Source organism: Amphiura filiformis, chromosome 3 (assembly GCF_039555335.1).
Source record: "Amphiura filiformis chromosome 3, Afil_fr2py, whole genome shotgun sequence".
NCBI lineage: Eukaryota > Metazoa > Echinodermata > Ophiuroidea > Amphilepidida > Amphiuridae > Amphiura > Amphiura filiformis.
The window spans coordinates 40,545,770-40,566,089 of NC_092630.1; the positions used below are offsets into that span (position 1 = coordinate 40,545,770).

General features: G+C 36.8%; 2 protein-coding genes across 2 annotated transcripts; both read left to right on the forward strand.

Moving 5' to 3' along the window:
- The first annotated feature begins 1,112 nt into the window (after positions 1-1,112).
- Positions 1,113-13,672, forward strand: LOC140147256 (solute carrier family 23 member 2-like). The gene is made up of 5 exons (XM_072169036.1): positions 1,113-1,359; positions 7,752-7,909; positions 11,389-11,477; positions 12,940-13,001; positions 13,475-13,672. Exons 1-5 carry the CDS (start codon positions 1,156-1,158, stop codon positions 13,670-13,672), a joined length of 711 nt encoding a protein of 236 aa, XP_072025137.1. The 5' UTR covers positions 1,113-1,155.
- Positions 13,673-14,224: 552 nt separating this feature from the next.
- On the forward strand, positions 14,225-20,197 carry LOC140148511 (solute carrier family 23 member 1-like). Its single transcript, XM_072170498.1, has 8 exons — positions 14,225-14,341; positions 14,523-14,679; positions 15,058-15,311; positions 16,803-16,932; positions 17,628-17,771; positions 18,121-18,216; positions 18,992-19,189; positions 19,780-20,197. Exons 1-8 carry the CDS (start codon positions 14,243-14,245, stop codon positions 19,839-19,841), a joined length of 1,140 nt encoding a protein of 379 aa, XP_072026599.1. The 5' UTR covers positions 14,225-14,242; the 3' UTR covers positions 19,842-20,197.
- The last annotated feature ends 123 nt before the right edge of the window (positions 20,198-20,320 follow it).

A 20,320-nucleotide genomic window follows, 5' to 3' on the forward strand; every position in this document is an offset into this window, starting at 1 on the left:
TTACTTGGCGTGGGGATAGTTGAGGGGTGAACCAGGATTCGCTAATGATACCAATATCAATCTGTTCTTGGCGCCAGATAATATCCACTTCATCCATCTTATTAACTATAGATTGAGCGTTAGTCATAAATACTGTTGGTAACATGTTTTGGGAAGGTTGTGCCGTCTTTTCCCCCACCACGTTTACCCCGGTGACGCCAACGTTTCCTTTCAGACTTTTTGTGTCCAATAATAGGAATATCATGATGGTGGATCATGCAGGGTTGACGGAGAAGATTGAGAGAATCTAAATGTTGGCAAGTTTCTGCTGATAGTGGACATGTAGTATATTCAGTACATAAACCATGTAAAAATATTATCTAGGTATTCCTGTCATTTGACATCAGCTAGTCTTTTCTTTAACATGTAAAGTAACATTTTTGCTACTATGAACCCTTATATGTGTCACCTTTGGACTTGGGAATGTCAGTTACATATAGATTTGTTGACAAGATTGTTGGTAAATGGTCACGCACATCTGTGACTATGATAGCAGACTGAATTACAGATTCACCTGTATTCACCTGTCTTGTCGGGTTCTTGGGAAGGTAAAGATTCGTTTATTCGTATTATTAATTAATAGTGTACCGGTAGTTTCAGTAATTCTAGTCGGTTTGTATATAGTTGGCATTAATGAATAGGAATAAATTAGGTTTAAATAATCATGGTAGGCTTTATGTTACTTGAATTTTAATAGATCTATATTAATAGGGATTGGTGCTATTGTGCTATTGACTGCTGTTAAAACAGGTAAAAGCTTAGGATGACAAATATATAGGCCCTTACCTGTGACTTTGTTTTTTTCACACGTCTTTTTGCTTCAATTTTTAAGGCACTGTCTAAGATAATGCCAATACTTGTTTAGGGTAAAGAAATGACGTTTGCCATGCTTGTTTTGTGGTGCATTTTCAAATCAATGCTTATGCGTGTTTAGAGTGCCTTTTGAAAGTCCAATCTCACCATGATCTTAACCCTGATGAACTGAGATTTAAATTGCTATAAATACATACCACGCAGGTTCAAACTGTTTTTATTTAGTACGAGCTGTTTACCAGAACCAGTGTATATGACGATAACCCATAAGCCGGCCAAGCTCTAGAACTTTCACGTAAAATAATGGCGCAGGAGACGGATATATTCTTGCAACAACGACATGTTATGAGTAATGATACGCAAGAGCACGCTGGTGAAGATGGTGAAAGGAATGAGGAATCTTGTAAAGATGAGGGAAAAGGAGCGCCTGTAAATTACACACGACAGGTGGTCTATGGACTGGAAGATGTGCCGCCATGGTATGCCTCAATTGCGTTTGGATTTCAGGTAATGGGAACTTACATTCATTACTTATTATTTTGTTCTCTTGCTCCTTCCTTCCCTAGATAGGAAATAGTACCCAGTTGGAAGTAGTAATATAAACTGGGTAATAGAATAGTGCTAATAATAAAGTAAATAAACCAATGGAACATTTACAGGGCCAGAACGTTCCAAAAGGCATTCAAACCGATTCAGTAAAGGTATCAAATTTTTATTCTTGGGAAAAAACGTGGACAAACATCTGGCAATTGGAACTGTGCAAATTTTTACAGCAGCTTCTGACCATAATTTTCATTTGCAATTTCCGCTATTGATCAAAAGTGATTCTAGTAATTACAATAATTATTACATCTATCAGAAGATCACCGTGAGCTACCGTGTCTAGCTTGTATGTAATGGGTCATTAATTTTACAGTGAGTAATTAGTATAAAACTCCATCGGAACTGCATCGTATATCATTTGCGTCGTTTCAGACTACAAAACACGTGCAACGGAAGTTTCATCTCATACTATCCCAGCAAACACAAAAACGTTTTTAAAATGTTTTAAATATGTTGTATTTTTGGTTTTGGTTTAGGTAAAAACGTTTTAATAACATTAAAATGTCGGATTATATAAAGGTCATGAAATCGTTTTAAAACGTTTTGTTTGAAAACACACTACAACAATATTTTTTAAATGGTTTCGAAATGTCATTGTAAACTATTTTTGCAAACATTTTTGGCCAAATATTTTGTCAACACTTAAATAACATTATGTTAAAATATTTGCACCCAGCAAACACAGAAATGTTCTTTAAAGTGTTTTTTACAAAACGTTTTAATAACATTTAAATGTCGGGTTATATAAAGGTCGTGAAAACATTTTAAAAACGTTATTGTAAATATTTTGGGTAAACATTTTTGGCAAAACATTTTTTCAATTTTAAAATAACATTCTGTTTAGAATGATTTGATTTCAAAAATGTTTTTGGAATGTTATTAAAACGTTTTTATACCCTTTATATATAACCCGACATTTAAATGTTTTCTGTAAAACATTTGTGTTTGCTGTGCAGTAAATTATCAACAAATGTTATTTAATGTTATGAAAACGTTTTATACCATTAATGTACCCTTTATATAACTCGACATTTAAACGTTTTCTGACAACCTTTTATAACCTTTTGCGAATTATGTCGAAAACGTTTTGTGTTTGCTGGGATAGGTCATTATATTAAAGGGAGTCTCCGGTAATCATAATATTATGCCTTATATGTTTGAAAAATAATTATCAAGCACGAATCACAAGGTTTTATTTAAAACAAACTCATATTGACCATAAAAACGAATAAAAACAGTCGGCTCTTAACACGCGATATTCAAAACTCCCGCGCCGAAATTGTCTAAGTGCAATGACGTAATGGTTATTTGTGCTCCATTGTCGTCAGCCTTCATTGTATTACTGGGAATTTTGAATATCGCGTGTTGAGAGACGGATGTTCTTATTCGTTTTATGGCGTTTGTTTTAAATAAAACCAAGTAATTCGTGCTTGATAATTATTTTTTAGCATGGGCATAATGTTGTGATTACCGGAGACATCCTTTAAGTGACATTAATACAGAGCGTAGACACCGTGAGCTGGACTTGCAGCATGAACTGTGGTATTTCGATTCTGATCTCGGTTTCCCGCCACCCGGCCGCCCGGTTCTGAATCCTCCGATTGACCTTAAACAAAGGCGCTATAAAAGGCTTCTTTTGACCTGTTACCTGATACCAAATACCAATTATTTTTACCAAAACCATGACCATGATGATTGAAAACACGTATTTTATAAGCCGGAAAAAGTAAGCCATTTATCAAGCTCTAATAATAAGTTCGTCAATTCGTCAAATAATGGCGCAAGTGCCGGAGACTGCTATATTTTTGAAACAGCAACATGACAGGGATGTGAGAGTCTACTCTCACATCCCTGCGCAGTATCATGCAAGTGAAGATTTCGAGGAAGCATCTTGTACCAGGGATGTCTACTCTACTCTCACATCCCTGCTTGTACACATGAGGGGAAAGAACCCCCTGTTGAATACACACGACAATTGTGACCCGGCAGCACAAAGGAGCCGTAAATTCCCTAAATTGTATTCTGAGTTACGGTTTAAAATGTATACGAAGGTCATATTCATCGGTAACTTAAGCTGGCCTGACATCCGTCTCATTTCGATAGTCAAAAACTAATCAATAATCCTATTGTTGAAGTGGATAATAAGCTTCTACCTTAGATGGCTATAGAACTTTTAATAGCTCTGGTCTTTGTTTGCTTACATTGCTAAATCCTGTTCAAGTGGTGGGTTACCAGGCATTGTATTTTGTACAGGTATGCATAACCAACAATTAACAATGAGAGAACTTTCTTAAACCTCGTTGACTTGGGGATGATTTGAAATGACCGCCAATTATGACTGTTTGATATTTATTGCCAACAATGTGGAAAAAGGGACACATGTAAAAACGTAAAAGCTATAATTTTGTTGAAGGAGCAAAGTTTAACAAACCATAACCCCGCTTCTGGATATCGTTTGAAGTCAAATGATATACCATTTTTAAGTTTATGATGATTATTTTTTAAACAAGAAATAAAACAAAATTGACAGGGGGAGGAATTTACGGCTCATTCGCCGTGGACGGTTACACTTTAGTCTATGGGCTGGAAGATGTAACGCCATGGTATGCTACCATTGCGTTTGGATTCCAGGTACTACTCTTTGCAAAGCTTCCTCCATTTCTCCCTCTGCTTGATCCTTTTTCTAGTACAAATACTATCATTTGTGGATAATAATGGACCATTGATTTAGAAGTACCGGGGGGCATCAATATGGGGCTTGCTCCTGGGTGAGTGCGGGAGGGAGTATCGCACGGAATCTTTTGAAATGCATACATTTTACATAAATTGTACCTTACATTATGAATTACACTATTACATTATGAATTTAAATTTAATATGAATTTTGCCCTAAAATTATACATTTTAAACTAAAATTATGAATTTGACCCTAAAAACCCTAACATTATGAATTTTACCACAAAAATATTTTGTTCTCTTGCTCCTTCCTTCCCTAGATAGGAAATAGTACCCAGTTGGAAGTAGTAATATAAACTGGGTAATAGAATAGTGCTAATAATAAAGTAAATAAACCAATGGAACATTTACAGGGCCAGAACGTTCCAAAAGGCATTCAAACCGATTCAGTAAAGGTATCAAATTTTTATTCTTGGGAAAAAACGTGGACAAACATCTGGCAATTGGAACTGTGCAAATTTTTACAGCAGCTTCTGACCATAATTTTCATTTGCAATTTCCGCTATTGATCAAAAGTGATTCTAGTAATTACAATAATTATTACATCTATCAGAAGATCACCGTGAGCTACCGTGTCTAGCTTGTATGTAATGGGTCATTAATTTTACAGTGAGTAATTAGTATAAAACTCCATCGGAACTGCATCGTATATCATTTGCGTCGTTTCAGACTACAAAACACGTGCAACGGAAGTTTCATCTCATACTATCCCAGCAAATACAAAAACGTTTTTAAAATGTTTTAAATATGTTGTATTTTTGGTTTTGGTTTAGGTAAAAACGTTTTAATAACATTAAAATGTCGGATTATATAAAGGTCATGAAATCGTTTTAAACGTTTTGTTTGAAAACACACTACAACAATATTTTTTAAATGGTTTCGAAATGTCATTGTAAACTATTTTTGCAAACATTTTTGGCCAAATATTTTGTCAACACTTAAATAACATTATGTTAAAATATTTGCACCCAGCAAACACAGAAATGTTCTTTAAAGTGTTTTTTACAAAACGTTTTAATAACATTTAAATGTCGGGTTATATAAAGGTCGTGAAAACATTTTAAAAACGTTATTGTAAATATTTTGGGTAAACATTTTTGGCAAAACATTTTTTCAACCCCAAAATAACATTCTGTTTAGAATGATTTGATTTCAAAAATGTTTTTGGAATGTTATTAAAACGTTTTTATACCCTTTATATAACCCGACATTTAAATGTTTTCTGTAAAACATTTGTGTTTGCTGTGCAGTAAATTATCAACAAATGTTATTTAATGTTATGAAAACGTTTTATACCATTAATGTACCCTTTATATAACTCGACATTTAAACGTTTTCTGACAACCTTTTATAACCTTTTGCGAATTATGTCGAAAACGTTTTGTGTTTGCTGGGATAGGTCATTATATTAAAGGGAGTCTCCGGTAATCATAATATTATGCCTTATATGTTTGAAAATAATTATCAAGCACGAATCACAAGGTTTTATTTAAAACAAACTCATAGTAACTTCGGCTCTTAACACGCGATATTCAAAACTCCCGCGCCGAAATTGTCTAAGTGCAATGACGTAATGGTTATTTGTGCTCCATTGTCGTCAGCCTTCATTGTATTACTGGGAATTTTGAATATCGCGTGTTGAGAGACGGATGTTCTTATTCGTTTTTATGGCGTTTGTTTTAAATAAAACCAAGTAATTCGTGCTTGATAATTATTTTTTAGCATGGGCATAATGTTGTGATTACCGGAGACATCCTTTAAGTGACATTAATACAGAGCGTAGACACCGTGAGCTGGACTTGCAGCATGAACTGTGGTATTTCGATTCTGATCTCGGTTTCCCGCCACCCGGCCGCCCGGTTCTGAATCCTCCGATTGACCTTAAACAAAGGCGCTATAAAAGGCTTCTTTTGACCTGTTACCTGATACCAAATACCAATTATTTTTACCAAAACCATGAACATGATGATTGAAAACACGTATTTTATAAGCCGGAAAAAGTAAGCCATTTATCAAGCTCTAATAATAAGTTCGTCAATTCGTCAAATAATGGCGCAAGTGCCGGAGACTGCTATATTTTTGAAACAGCAACATGACAGGGATGTGAGAGTCTACTCTCACATCCCTGCGCAGTATCATGCAAGTGAAGATTTCGAGGAAGCATCTTGTACCAGGGATGTCTACTCTACTCTCACATCCCTGCTTGTACACATGAGGGGAAAGAATCCCCTGTTGAATACACACGACAATTGTGACCCGGCAGCACAAAGGAGCCGTAAATTCCCTAAATTGTATTCTGAGTTACGGTTTAAAATGTGTACGAAGGTCATATTCATCGGTAACTTAAGCTGGCCTGACATCCGTCTCATTTCGATAGTCAAAAACTAATCAATAATCCTATTGTTGAAGTGGATAATAAGCTTCTACCTTAGATGGCTATAGAACTTTTAATAGCTCTGGTCTTTGTTTGCTTACATTGCTAAATCCTGTTCAAGTGGTGGGTTACCAGGCATTGTATTTTGTACAGGTATGCATAACCAACAATTAACAATGAGAGAACTTTCTTAAACCTCGTTGACTTGGGGATGATTTGAAATGACCGCCAATTATGACTGTTTGATATTTATTGCCAACAATGTGGAAAAAGAGACACAAAAAAAAACGTAAAAAGCTATAATTTTGTTGAAGGAGCAAAGTTTAACAAACCATAACCCCGCTTCTGGATATCGTTTGAAGTCAAATGATATACCATTTTTAAGTTTATGATGATTATTTTTTAAACACGAAATAAAACAAAATTGACCGGGGGAGGAATTTACGGCTCATTCGCCGTGGACGGTCACAATTAGTCTATGGGCTGGAAGATGTAACGCCATGGTATGCTACCATTGCGTTTGGATTCAGGTACTACTCTTTAAAGCTTCCTCCATTTCTCCCTCTGCTTGATCCTTTTTCTAGTACAAATACTATCATTTGTGGATAATAATGGACCATTGATTTAGAAGTACCGGAGGGCATCAATATGGGGCTTGCTCCTGGGTGAGTGCGGGAGGGAGTATCGCACGGAATCTTTTGAAATGCATACATTTTACATAAATTGTACCTTACATTATGAATTACACTATTACATTATGAATTTAAATTTAATATGAATTTTGCCCTAAAATTATACATTTTAAACTAAAATTATGAATTTGACCCTAAAAACCCTAACATTATGAATTTTACCACAAAAATATGAATTTTACCCTAAAATTATAAATTTTACCCTAAAATTATGAATTTTAACCTACAATTATGAACTTTAACCTAAAATTGTGAATTTTACCCTAAAATTTAATTATTAATTTGATTTGAAATTATGGGGGGTGCTAGGAAAATTATTGCGGGGGGACATCTTTTCTCCTTGTTTCTTCCTTTCCTAGAGAGGTAATAGTACTCAGTTGTAGAAGTAATATGGTATAAATATAGAATAGTGCTGTAAATAAACCAATGAACATTTACAACGATTCAGTAAACGTGTGAAATGTTTATTCTTACATCTATACTTATTTCCACAGCAATTTTTAGCGAGTTTCGGAGGTATTGTTTCAGTTCAAATAATAGTTGGTATCAAGATGTGTATGTCCTTTGACACGGTGCTTATGGGACGTTTAATAAGTACGGGGTTTCTTATCTGTGGCATTGCAACATTTCTTCAATCTACATTTGGATGTAGGTAAGATTCCGTAAGAACATGTATAGAATAAAGACCGCTAAAAGAGATTTACATAGCTAATTTTTAGCAGTTTTAATAAATCCTTTGAAAAATGCTTTAAACGGCTCTTTTTTGCGCAACCATTTTAAAGTAGTCCTTGAACAAGTCATCGTTAGGGCGAAGATCTATGAAAAAGCTCCTTACAGGGTCACCGTCTATTATTAGCCGCTACATGTAATAATATAATATACATGCAAAACTCCCAAAGAAACAGTCTGAAGAACTCAGTTCCGAAGAAGTCAAAAATAATTCTCACAAAGGTTACATTACATGTCGTCACCCTACAACGATAGATAATTGCCCAAGTTATTTTGCTGTAATTTTGAGAACAAAGTACTATATGGTTCTGGCATGCATCAGTTACGTAATCACCCTAATTATTTATGATTATTCCCTCTCATCATTTGTTCTTGTGCAAAAATATTACAAAAAATCTCAAAATTACAAAAAAAAAGAAAGAAAAAAGACTTGAGCACGGACAATTAACGTAGCAGGCTGACGATCCTGACGATTACACTTTTAATATTATACATGTAGGTGTCTGGCTATGCTAACGACGAACTACTTGAGCATTCAGGCGACTACCTCTTTTTGGTGGACATTTGTGAAATCTCGCCAAAATGTTACAGTAATCTTTTTCAGCAACTAAATATCATAGTCTGGAAAATATTAAATGCATCTGGTAGTTTAGTTTCATATACTTAGTTGCAATTATCCCAAATAATTCTTGATTTGAAACATCGAGGTTTTTGATCAAAAAACATGCACTCGTTCTGTTTTGAAACTCGAGGCCATAATTATTCTTCTCAAATTAGCCCAAATCATACTTTATTATATATGCGTGTAGAAACTCCCATCGGGAATAATTGGACGTTGTTTGAGGAGCCTAAATTTGATTTGATTTTGATTTTACAATATATTACTACGGTGGAAATTTTGGCCTGTCAATATGTGATTTTTGAAGCCATTCGTATTCATAAATATGTGATATTTTGAACAAATAATGAGAACGCTTACCATTATGCAACACTTCCCGGAACCCTATCATTTGTGTAGAAAATATGTCTCAAAAAAACTCTGGTGTGAGTAGATATCGGCACATCGAGGGCATATCTAAGGCATATCCAGGGGGATGACACTAAATTCACGGCTTTTGTTTAGCCACGCAAACCTATGGTAAATTTTGTTGGCTTGCTCTCAACAAAGTGAGGCAAGGTATCGATCGGTTATGAATAATTCACATCAACTCTTACTCAGCCCATGTAATTGAGGTCACCACATAAAGGTGTCGTAAGTTTAGCGAATCGAACCTGTTGAAGATAGTAAAAGCGCCCCAAGCAAGGTTAGACCGGGCGGAAGTGGGTCAACTACTATGATCCCATCAGGCTACAGTGATTTGTTTCTGCAAGAAAGTCTTTTAATTTGATAAGGAATGTCTTATTGATATAGTAATGTCGAAATTAAGACTAACTATCGATAATACAAAGGAAATATACGACAAGCATAAGATATGAAATACAGTGAGTATTTGAAGTAAAAAAATCATTTGACACTTCACGTGACCTTCCAAAATGGCGCCCGCGGCAATAGTATTTGCCATGTGCTTCCTCCCTGTGGAAAAGTATCCCGAAAAATATCAATCTGCACTAATACACTTATTGGTGTAGCCTGCCAGTATGAATTATTGTTGAAAAGTAGAATAGCACCGTAATTTTGACATTTAATTGTATACCGCCACTAATAATCCAAAATCCGATCTTTATTAGCTTTTATTCATCACGTCTATTGGCTCATTTTCTTACATTGAACTATTATAGGCACTTCAGCATCGATGATAACCAGCGTAGATCAAAAGACCCCAGAAAAAAATCATAGGCTCATGTCAAGCCATGGTCAAGCCGTCTGTACACCTGTCTTCAATCATATAATAGATTGAATACAATACCATTCATACCGCTCTTTTCAAAGAGACTAATCTTACAGGTGCAAGTGATTAGCATTTCTTTGACATCTATGGTTCAATGCATCGGTAGGTTCTACCGCATGAACGTGAGTGCGGGCAATATAGTCAAAATTGTATTCATCTATTGTTATGGTAGTTAATCCGATTTAACTACGTCACTTCGCCAGCGTGTGTATAAACGTATTCTGTTAGGGAGTAGCCTACATTAAACAATTACAATTTCAAACTTTGTGATTGGCAATAGGCCCTATACCGGTAGGTCTACATTAAAAAGTATGCATGGGTGACACCCAGGAGCGATTATATTATTTGTTTCCTAGCTACATCATATTTTGATTGTTTCCGTTTGCCATAATTTAACACGGAATAAAAGCAAAACTCACTGAAAAATAACATTTGCTGAAAAATCAAGTAAGTTTAGGGAGTGTTCATAAATACTTTGGTGGGGGGGGGGGACAATATATTTTTTCGTGTTACAAATTTTTAACCCCCCTATCCCCTCTTCGTGAACCCAAAACTTTGTTGACCCCCCGGTCTCACAAGTTAATGGACCTAAAACTGTTCTAACCCCCACCCTCATATTAAGTACAAAACTATTTTGCCCCCCCCCCCCACCTGTACCATTCTACATCAAACGATAGAGGAAATAATATTAGTTAATATTATGTCAGTGTTGCGAGTCGGTAAATTACCGGTTAATTTACATGGTAATTTACCGCCATCTTAATTGACCGTAGTAAAATAGGGTAATTTTTTAAAATTAAAACTTCAAATAATATTGTTTTTGTTTGTTTGTTTTAGATGACAATTACAGTTTCATGCAAAAGAGTTATGCAAATACTTCGGCACATAGGCCTACTCGTCATGGCCTACCCTGCCTGGCAAAGCTAGTCTGGTCGGAATGAGCATAATAATTATGTTCGTTCGGTAGCCGATACAAACGGAAACTACTCTGTCCCTTGATCAAACGTCTATTATATTAACGCCCTCTGGCCAGGTCAGACCATCATTTTAATAACAATATGCTATTAACATATGAATTGGACACATGCAAATTACGGAGTGTCACATCCTGATTTAATAATCCTTGGCATATCTATTGTACGCTATTATGGTACGGTATGTCTTCCAGCAAGTGACCGGATTATGTCAAGCAGGTGCATATAATAAGCGCGGTATATTCAAACAGTATTGTCAGGATCATTGAGTATCGATCGCGCGAGTCACCGTATCACAAATTATTCTTATTGTTCTCAATATTTTGATGTATCTGATGTGCTCTCATGTCCCACAAAAATACTGTGCAATCCGATCCCTTTTAAAAGCTAGGCACATTTTATGATATAACCGCGATAATAAGCAAAGATTTAAGCAAAGATTTAAGATAATAAGCAAAGATTTAACCGCGATAATAAGCAAAGATATAAGCGAAGCTTTAAGATAATAAGCAAAGATTTGCCTTTTTTTTTAAATGCAGATTGGCAATTATTCAGGGTTCAGGTGCATTCTTCGTTGCAGTATTCGCTATTCTAGACCTAAAGGGTTCTTGTCCTGTTGTTACGCCAGGTAAGTTTAAATTTTTTTACATATAGGCCTTTTGTAGGTTTACAGCTGTTTATCTTCGAAGAATGTGAATCCACCTCCCATCACATGATATAATATTGCTATACCTCATAAATATTTATTAGGTATTATCATACATCTTATTGGTTAATAACGCCAGCGTCCGAGTACGGTATTTTGACTACTTCCCTGCGCCTGTGCAATTACGCGCATGCGGGGAAGTAGTAAAAACTTCCGCACCCTACTACCACACGGTGTATCAACCCCGCGCGTCACTGTTCCATTTGACGTAGCGTTATGCTACACAACGGCGATTCTGCAGATGCGCTTATCGTGAAAATGGCGTCTGCTGCAGTTATTTTGCCGAGATACCGATGGATAATAACACGCGAATTTGACGTTTTATGAAACAAAATGTTATTTATGGAAGGTTAAAAAGGTCAAAATGTAGATTGATTTAACAGAAATCCTCCAATAAAATCAGGTAAGCAAAATATTAAGCTTATTAACCATGCCGGCCGGCACGTTGACTGGTGTGTGTTTTGACTTTTGTTTACGATTTTACCGTAATAGTGAAAATATTTATGAGGCGTCGGGAAGTAGTCAAATCATCCAACACCTCGGGACCAGTAGTTTTGACTACTTCACCTCAAAACATGTTGTATTTGTATACTCTCGAAAACCTAATGTTACGTAGTTTTCCAATTCAAAAGGAAAAAATAATGTGTGTTATGGAACGAACTGTTATAGAAAGTTTAAAGACATAATGTAATGTGGGCTTATATAATAGTCTGGAAGTTTTCCTTGCATTAAAAGGGCAATATGGAAGCTATAACACCTGTAATCCTTTCACAGAGCATTCATTTTCATAGGCATCGGCCAGGGGTCAGTTGTGGGTGGTGGTGGGGGAGGGAGGAGGGGCAAAGATAAAATATTTCCAGCTATTCGTCATTTTTGCCCTGCCCTGTATACGTACACGACATCGAGCAAATTTAAAGTAGTGCAGATATGAGACTGTAGCTATCAGAGAGGATTAGGGAGTCGATCTAGGATAGAGAGGTTAAAATTAATGTAAATGTCGGCTGTGAGGCTCAGGTATTATCTAAATGAAAAATTTGGCTAAAAACGAGAAGCAGTATTGCCAAAGTTGAAGTCCCATTCAAATAAATGTAGCTAAATAGAGAAATATTATAGATGTATGTGAAATGTATTATTTTGTCTTTAATACAGGGCTTTCAGCTTAACCACTGGCAGGCTAGGTGCCAAAACATGAATTTTGATGATTTTTACGATCCTCTAGATGATCAAATCACTGAATGGGCTTTTAATAGTATAGAGCGCCTGACGCCCACAAGGAGGGTCACAATGTGCTCAACATAAACGAAAACCATAAAAAATACCATAAAAAGTACTATAGAGAAATATATTGTCTTTGTTTTCCTTGTTTTGTTAATGTTACTTTTAGGTAACGCTACACAGGATGAACTGGACATTGCTGATGTAGAATGGAGAGGTCGTGTGTTAGAGGTACCATTTTGTTCTTTAATCTGTAAATTATTGTCAGTAGGCCTATTGAGAGATATTTTTGATTACAATGGCACCAACGGTTTTTTTTCGTTTGTGTTGCCCCATCATTTATAAAATACAAACATTTGATCATGACGTGTTTTAATGGGGACAAGTAGCGTGCGTGATAGAATTAGTCAGAATTTCTTACTATTTTGTTGTCCCCCCCAAGATTTTTTATCCGTCATAAAAAAAACCGCACGCGTTTCACCCAAATGACCTAAGCTAATCGTAGATACATCCTTTGCGCTCGTTTTGGTGATAAATTTTTTACCCCAGCACCTCATCCGGGTGTAGGACCGGCCATCAAAGATGACCATGGGGGGTGTTGAGGACCCAATGATTTTCATTTTTGTAGATTTTTTAGCCGAAAACAAATTTTGCCTATTTTTTAGTAAAACCGTACCTGACTCTACATTTCTTCTTTTATATAGCTTTCTGGTGCTCTTCTGCTCGCCTCTTTCATACAAGTTGTTCTCGGTTCAGTTGGGTGCATTGGGCTTCTTCTACGTTATATTGGGCCTATGACCATAGCTCCCGCCGTGGCACTGGCCGGTTTGAAACTAGTTACCATAGCTGTTGTTTTGAGTGGCGACCACTGGGGAATTGCAGCAATGTATGTTTCAATGTGATCAATGAACCAAATATATCTGTATTATTTTCAATTGTTTTAGTTTATAAATTCAAACATTAGAAACATCATTAGAGAACAAAATATACTGACGATATGTCAAAGAAAGGTTTTAATAATACAAGTCTTCATAAATGACAGCCTAGCCAGTGAAAAAAGGCCACTGGTCATCCAGGATTTGAACCTGGGACCGATGGTCTACCAACTGAGCTAATGAGTTAGATGGAGAAGAACAATAATACATAATGATGCTATAGTTTGTCCGGCTTATAATTGGCGAAAAAAATGAGACTCACAACATTGTGGATTGCTATACAGAATGGCGAGAGCGCAGTTGTGCAGAACCTTCGCTTGTTGTGCGTTGCGTAATGCGTAGTTGGCGCCAATTATAAACCGAACAACTATAACGCGGACGATTTGTAGTTGTAGTCAGTATGCGGTAATAACCAGGGTAATCACAATGATATGAATGAAAGTATTACATGTTTGGTATGTTTTGTGTTTAGCCACGAATTAATTGATCTCTTAACGTTTTGTAATTTTCTACAGGACATTTGGTTTGATTATACTGATGTCACAATACTTGGCCTCATTTGATATCCCAATACCAGCTTACAATTCACAAAAACGCTTTTACATAGGTAGAGCACAAATCTTCCAATTGTTTCCGGTAAGTTGATAATTCAGAAGTCCATACATGATTATCAGCTTATTGTAGAATTCTTAAACAATCTGCAATCTTTTTTGATTCGATAAAGTGGTCAACACTACCACCAGATGACCACAACGATAATACAATAATGTGATCATGTTGTTGTTATAATATTATTGTTATTACTATCATTAATCAGATTATCATCGCAATCATAACAACGTGGATATTTTGTGTGATATTGACGGTAGCCGACGTATTTCCAGATGATCCGACTAATCCTGCGTATAATGCACGTACTGATATTAAGCATGACGCACTCGTCGCTACGCCGTGGTTTGTTGCTCCTTATCCTGGTATGTAAGGGGCTGTTCGATAATGCATGCATCATACCCCGGGTTGGTCAATTCTCAAAATAGTCTGCCAATAATCGCCCTCGCCCACTGGCCGTGCCAAAATATCGTTGCCCCTTTCGACGTGCCAAAAAATCTAGGAGGCAATCCGTATTTCTTACGACAAAGTGCCAAAGTGATAAATTGAAATCAAGGCACCGGAATAATTAGTCGATGACAAAATATTTTATTGATTTCTTTAGTTGTGTTCACTCTTCTTTCTACTTCGCTTCCATCTGCCCTTCTTCTCTTCTCTTCTTCTGTATCAAATAATGCCTCTTGTGTTCTTACCGGTTGCCTCCAACGTTTTACTTTCTCCAATAAAACAATTCGTTTTGCTAGGGCAATGGGGAAGACCATATATTACTACTGGGGCATTTTTGGGCGTAACTACTGGAGTTTTTGGTTCGGTACTTGATTCAGTTGGAGATTACTACGCATGTGCAAGGATATCCTCAGCACCAAAGCCTCCTAATCATGCTGTAAACAGGGGTATATTGATAGAAGGTATCGCCTGTATGTTTGCTGGTGCATGTGGCACTGGCATCGGAGTGGCTTCTTACAGCGAATGCGTTGGGAACATTGGACTTACCAAGGTTGGTACATTTTAAACATACCTGAACAAACATAGGAAATATAAGTCAACTTCGATATCATTACAAGCTTATCAAACACTGTCATAACGACCGTTCAATTGATAATCATGAATATAGTGTAATTTTCACACTCCTAGCTTCCTGCCCTGTTGTTTAAATTCAGACTTTATATCCGTCTGGTATTTACCAATTGATGTTCCTCTCTGATTGTAGGAGGGGGGGTTCAGAGGATTCAAAGTGAACCGCAGATAGAATACTTACCATGTATGACCCCCAGAAGTACTCCAACTTTGGAGGTGACGCGTATGTAGGGCTGTTAAGACCCCTTTTTCAGCATCGCTGTCACCCAAAGACCCCATATTTTTTTACGAACACATGCTCTGTCACCCGAAGACCCCTTATTTTTCCATTTCATCTGTCACCCAAAGACCCTTATAAGTTCAATTTGAACAGCAACTTTCATTTATCACTGATTTTGTTACTTATTTTGAAAAAACAATGAAATTTGAAGCCATTTCGAACTAGAAATTCGATTTTCGAGATTTTTGTGGCGTTGTTTCGGCTCTCACCCAAAAATTTCAATTAAAAAAAAGTCATGTTCTCACCCAATGACCCCATATTTTTTACATTTTGCTCTCACCGAATGCTAAAAATCATGCTCTCACCCAATGACCCCATATTTTTTACATTTTGCTCTCACCGAATGCCCCTTAGTGCGAAAGTGCCAGCCCTACACCTATATCCATTTCATATTGAAGTGCCCCCTGGGGTATGACCATTAAGGGACTGGGAGAAGTGTTCCACAAGGTTCTATTGTCGGTCCCAAGGGTAAAAGTAAGCAGTAGCTAGGACATGGCAGAATGGCTTACTGGTCTTATAAACCAGTAGTAAAGCAGGAAACACGCTTGTCACGAAGTGGCTCCAGGTCAGAAATTTACAAGAGACAAAAATGATGACAACCTGTTTAATTTTATATATAATTTTGTAGGGGATAACAAGTACGGTACGGTTTTATAGGTCCCATAGGCTTAGGAAACGGGGGCTTGCGGGGGCTCAGCTCTCTCAATAATTTTGGTCTGAGGAATCAGCCACCCCAATAATTCCAGAGTAAAAAAATATGACCAGATACCGGGGAAAATGGGTGTTTTTGACCTATTTTCGCCAAATTTCCTGACACCGAGGTGAGAACACCCCCAGGATGGGTCACCAATTTTTTTTTTTTTCAGCCCCTCTTAGCCCCCCACCACCATGTTGAAAATCTTCCCAAGCCAATGGTTCCTATTCATTTTAATGCCACATCTTATATAGATGAAACAAAAGTAGTTGTAAGTGGCTTCTGGTCGACCTAAAGTGGCTCCTTGTTCATCCAAAATTTACATGGGCCAAGAGCCACTTTTTGTGGCTCCTGGCTTAAACTTCCGCATTTTCACAACCATGTTCACCAATTGGTCTACACGGTCTGTAGACACCAATCGAACAATTTGCTTTCAGGTTGGTAGCCGGACTGTCGCGCAAGTGACCGGCGTGCTTATGATATTCTTGGCATTCTTCGCTAAGGTTGGGGCTCTATTTGCTACCATGCCATACCCCATCGTTGGTGGCGCTCTTCTTATCGGTGGAGGTATGTTCATCATCTCACCTTTGGACACTTAAAGGGGCATTTTGTGATCCACAGCCTCATCCCCCCACTTTTCCCAAAAAGTTGAGATTTTTACACCACTGGATACCTCTGGCTACATAATGTTTATGTACCAAATATTTCTTGCAGATTAATTCGTTTAGCAAAAATATCGTTAAATTTGAATTTCGTTCTGGTGCACCAGAACGAAATTACAACACATTGTCTATGGAGCAGTGTAATACACATAATCATGCATAACTCGCTAACGCAAAATCGGAATCAACTGAAATTTTGGAAATAAGCTTTTTTCGTGGATATCTACTGAAAAATGTCATAAAAAGAGGATGCTAGGATCACGAAATCCTCCTTTAATAATGGACAAATCTCAGCTAGTTCAGAGTTTCTACATTACTTTTGGCTCATGTGCCACCAAGATCGCACGTGATAAACAACAGAAGACACATTTCATTTGGACACTGGAACATAGTCACATTAGAGTCAATCATGGAGAGATATCAATGCCCAGTAATCATTGCTATTGTAATCATGATTGATGTTTTCTAAGCCAAAACTATTTGTCGACTTTAAATAGTTATTCCATCATTCACCAACAATAATATCTAGGTTTTTCGGCAACATTGGGCAATGCAAGGTCGGTCAAGAAATGTATTAAAAATTATTTATTTATTTTTCAGCCATGGTACTTGCAGTTGGTTTATCCAATCTACAATTCATCGATCTAAATAGCACTCGTAATTTGCTGGTGGTTGGCTTTTCACTCAGCGGTGGTTTTGGTCTTCCACTGTGGTTGTCGAATCACCCTAACGCGATTCAAACAGGTTATTATACCTTTAAGGTAAAAAGGTAAAACAATCATTAGGACATCACCAACAAATCTGGACATAATTATTGCTTGCTGCATGCTTGTTTGAAGATTTGGGAAATGTGCAGAGCGTATTGGACCTTCAAACTGCAAATAATGATTATGACAATAATCATACTTATGTGATGATAATGAAGATGAATTATTGTTGATGACGATGATAATGCCTAAGTATACCCATAATTTGGATTGCTGGATATATGGAGGACCCGTATGATAAGCATTGGGTAAAATAAAATTACAGTAAGACAACAAAATATAATCGCCATTATAAATAACCAAACTTCATTGTTCATATCATATAGGTTCATCAGAATTAGACACCATCCTGGCAATTCTTTTAACAAATGATGTTTTCGTTGGAGGAATGATAGGTTTCTTTTTGGACAATACTATTCCTGGTAAGTACAACAGAGAAACCGTCTAAGGTTTTTTGCTCTTCTAACTAAGTGCAAATAAGGGCGAAGCGAACTTATTAGAAGTATATGCGTACAACCAAATTTACCTGTGGGTGAACTGAACCATGCTTCTCTCTTCAGTTTTACTTTTACGAGATTTTACACTTAAATTTATCTTTCATATCATTCCACGTAATTAAAATCTTGACGGCAATAACTATGATATTTAACAATGATTTAAATTCCGGTTTTTATGGTAGACTCAATTTTCATAATCCTGTATATGCCCTCACCACAACAGCATGATTGTTATTTATCAAGATAACTTTTAACAATATTATTTTATTGAAAATTACATGTATGTTGCATGCCTTGCCGTCTAGATTTTAAAGGCGAGTGGTTAATCACTCGCTAGCATGATGCTAGGCGAGTGGTCGAATTTTCACAAATATCACTTATTTGGGTATAATCAAGTAAAGCTTTGGTCTTAAAATGGTATCTATGTGTTTATGTTGAAATGCGCGCTAAGCGCGCTAAATTTTTTGACTTTCTCCGCTTGGAGGGGGCACAAAATCGATTAAATGCTGAATTGGTTGATTTGATGATAGATTTTGGGAGATTCGCGGCGATTGATATTAAATGTCTATGGCGAGTGGAAAATCGCTCGCTAGAAATCGAGTTTGGGCGAGCGGTGGCGAGCGAGCCGGATCGCTCGCCTCAAACGGCAAGGCCTGATCGGTTGGCAATTTTGAAGTAACGTATGCTATGTTACTTTCAGGTACCTTAGAGGAGCGTGGCATGATGAAATGGTTAGAAGCAGCTGATGAAAATGACCCGACTCTAAGCTCTATAAAAGGTTACGATCTTCCATTTGGTATGAACTACATAAGACGATCAAAACTTTGGAGACATTTACCCTTTAGTCCAACATTCCAAGGATATCCATGGGAAAAGGATTCAGTGATCAAATCCACAGGTAAAAATAATGGTGCATGAAATTGCCCTCTGTAACACTGGAAACAAAAGCGAACTCAGGGAAACTTTCAAGGGAGTTTCCAAGTTTGGTTTGAAAAACTCGTGGAATGAACCAAATTAGGAAAGATTAATGACCATAAAACATATATATTAAACATTCCACATCTTATGCAAAATATGGTGATTTTGTACAATTTTAAGAAATAAAGCAAGTTACAACTAGAGTCTAAGGGTCTAATGGTTACAGATGCATCATCTGACAGTCTAGACCGACTGTCCCTCTTACACACCCTATCATCTGAAAGATAATGATTTATATCCAGTGGCTTAGGAAGGTTTTGAACATTGGGGTGGTGTTGAGCTGACAAAATGAACATATGTTGATGACCCATTCTGGGGGTTCCCCCTCTGTGTCAGAAAGTTTAAAACAATGTCAAAACACCCATTTTTCCTGGTTTATGTTGACATTTTTTCACTTAACCTGGAATAATTCGGGGACTGAAAGGCCCTCAGCTCCCCAGTTCGTAAGCATGTGATATCAATCATGAACTATGAACAGAAGAATAAATGCTCTTTACCTTTGTTTTGTAGAAGTTCAACATTCTGATTTCCAATGTGACGGACACAAGGAGTGTAACGATCAATCAATGTAACTTGCCATGAACATGACGGAGACTCAATATTGTGGCATGTAGGCTTGTAATGTGTGAATTACATCATTTCGTTGGTCGCAACAAGTAGGACAGATACAACATACGTTTCTGATAAATGCACGTTTGTAAGGATGTGCTAACAATAAACGAGTCCGTATCCTACCACTATTATCTCTTGGCGGAGCGACTCCATTTTTTACAGACTGAAACACAAGATAAAGTTCAAATAAAAGGTTACTGCCAGTAAAAATAAGCAGACAATTTTACACAGGTTAGATGTCATGTACGTGGTTGATATTTCTGTGGTCGTAAGTTGTTGTTAGTGCTCCTAAGCTCAATATGTAACATTTTGATATGATCATTTATAATTTGTTACAAGTCGTAAATTACTCAAGACCAAAAAGACCTTTCACCAAATTTACAAGTTAACAAAATCTGAATTGTTTGTATAAGTTAACGAAATCTGAATCTTTAATGAA

What these genes read in the sequence shown, in the direction of transcription:
- LOC140147256 (XM_072169036.1), top strand. Translation starts at nt 1,156, where the DNA reads ATGGCGCAGGAGACGGATATATTCTTGCAACAACGACATGTTATGAGT. An exon ending in CAATCTACATTTGGATGTAG is followed by an intron (nt 7,910 to 11,388) that starts GTAAGATTCCGT and finishes TTTTAAATGCAG; the next exon opens with ATTGGCAATTATTCAGGGTT. An exon ending in GGAGAGGTCGTGTGTTAGAG is followed by an intron (nt 13,002 to 13,474) that starts GTACCATTTTGT and finishes TCTTTTATATAG; the next exon opens with CTTTCTGGTGCTCTTCTGCT.
- LOC140148511 (XM_072170498.1), top strand. Translation starts at nt 14,243, where the DNA reads ATGTCACAATACTTGGCCTCATTTGATATCCCAATACCAGCTTACAAT. An exon ending in GGAACATTGGACTTACCAAG is followed by an intron (nt 15,312 to 16,802) that starts GTTGGTACATTT and finishes ATTTGCTTTCAG; the next exon opens with GTTGGTAGCCGGACTGTCGC. An exon ending in TTTGGACAATACTATTCCTG is followed by an intron (nt 18,217 to 18,991) that starts GTAAGTACAACA and finishes TGTTACTTTCAG; the next exon opens with GTACCTTAGAGGAGCGTGGC.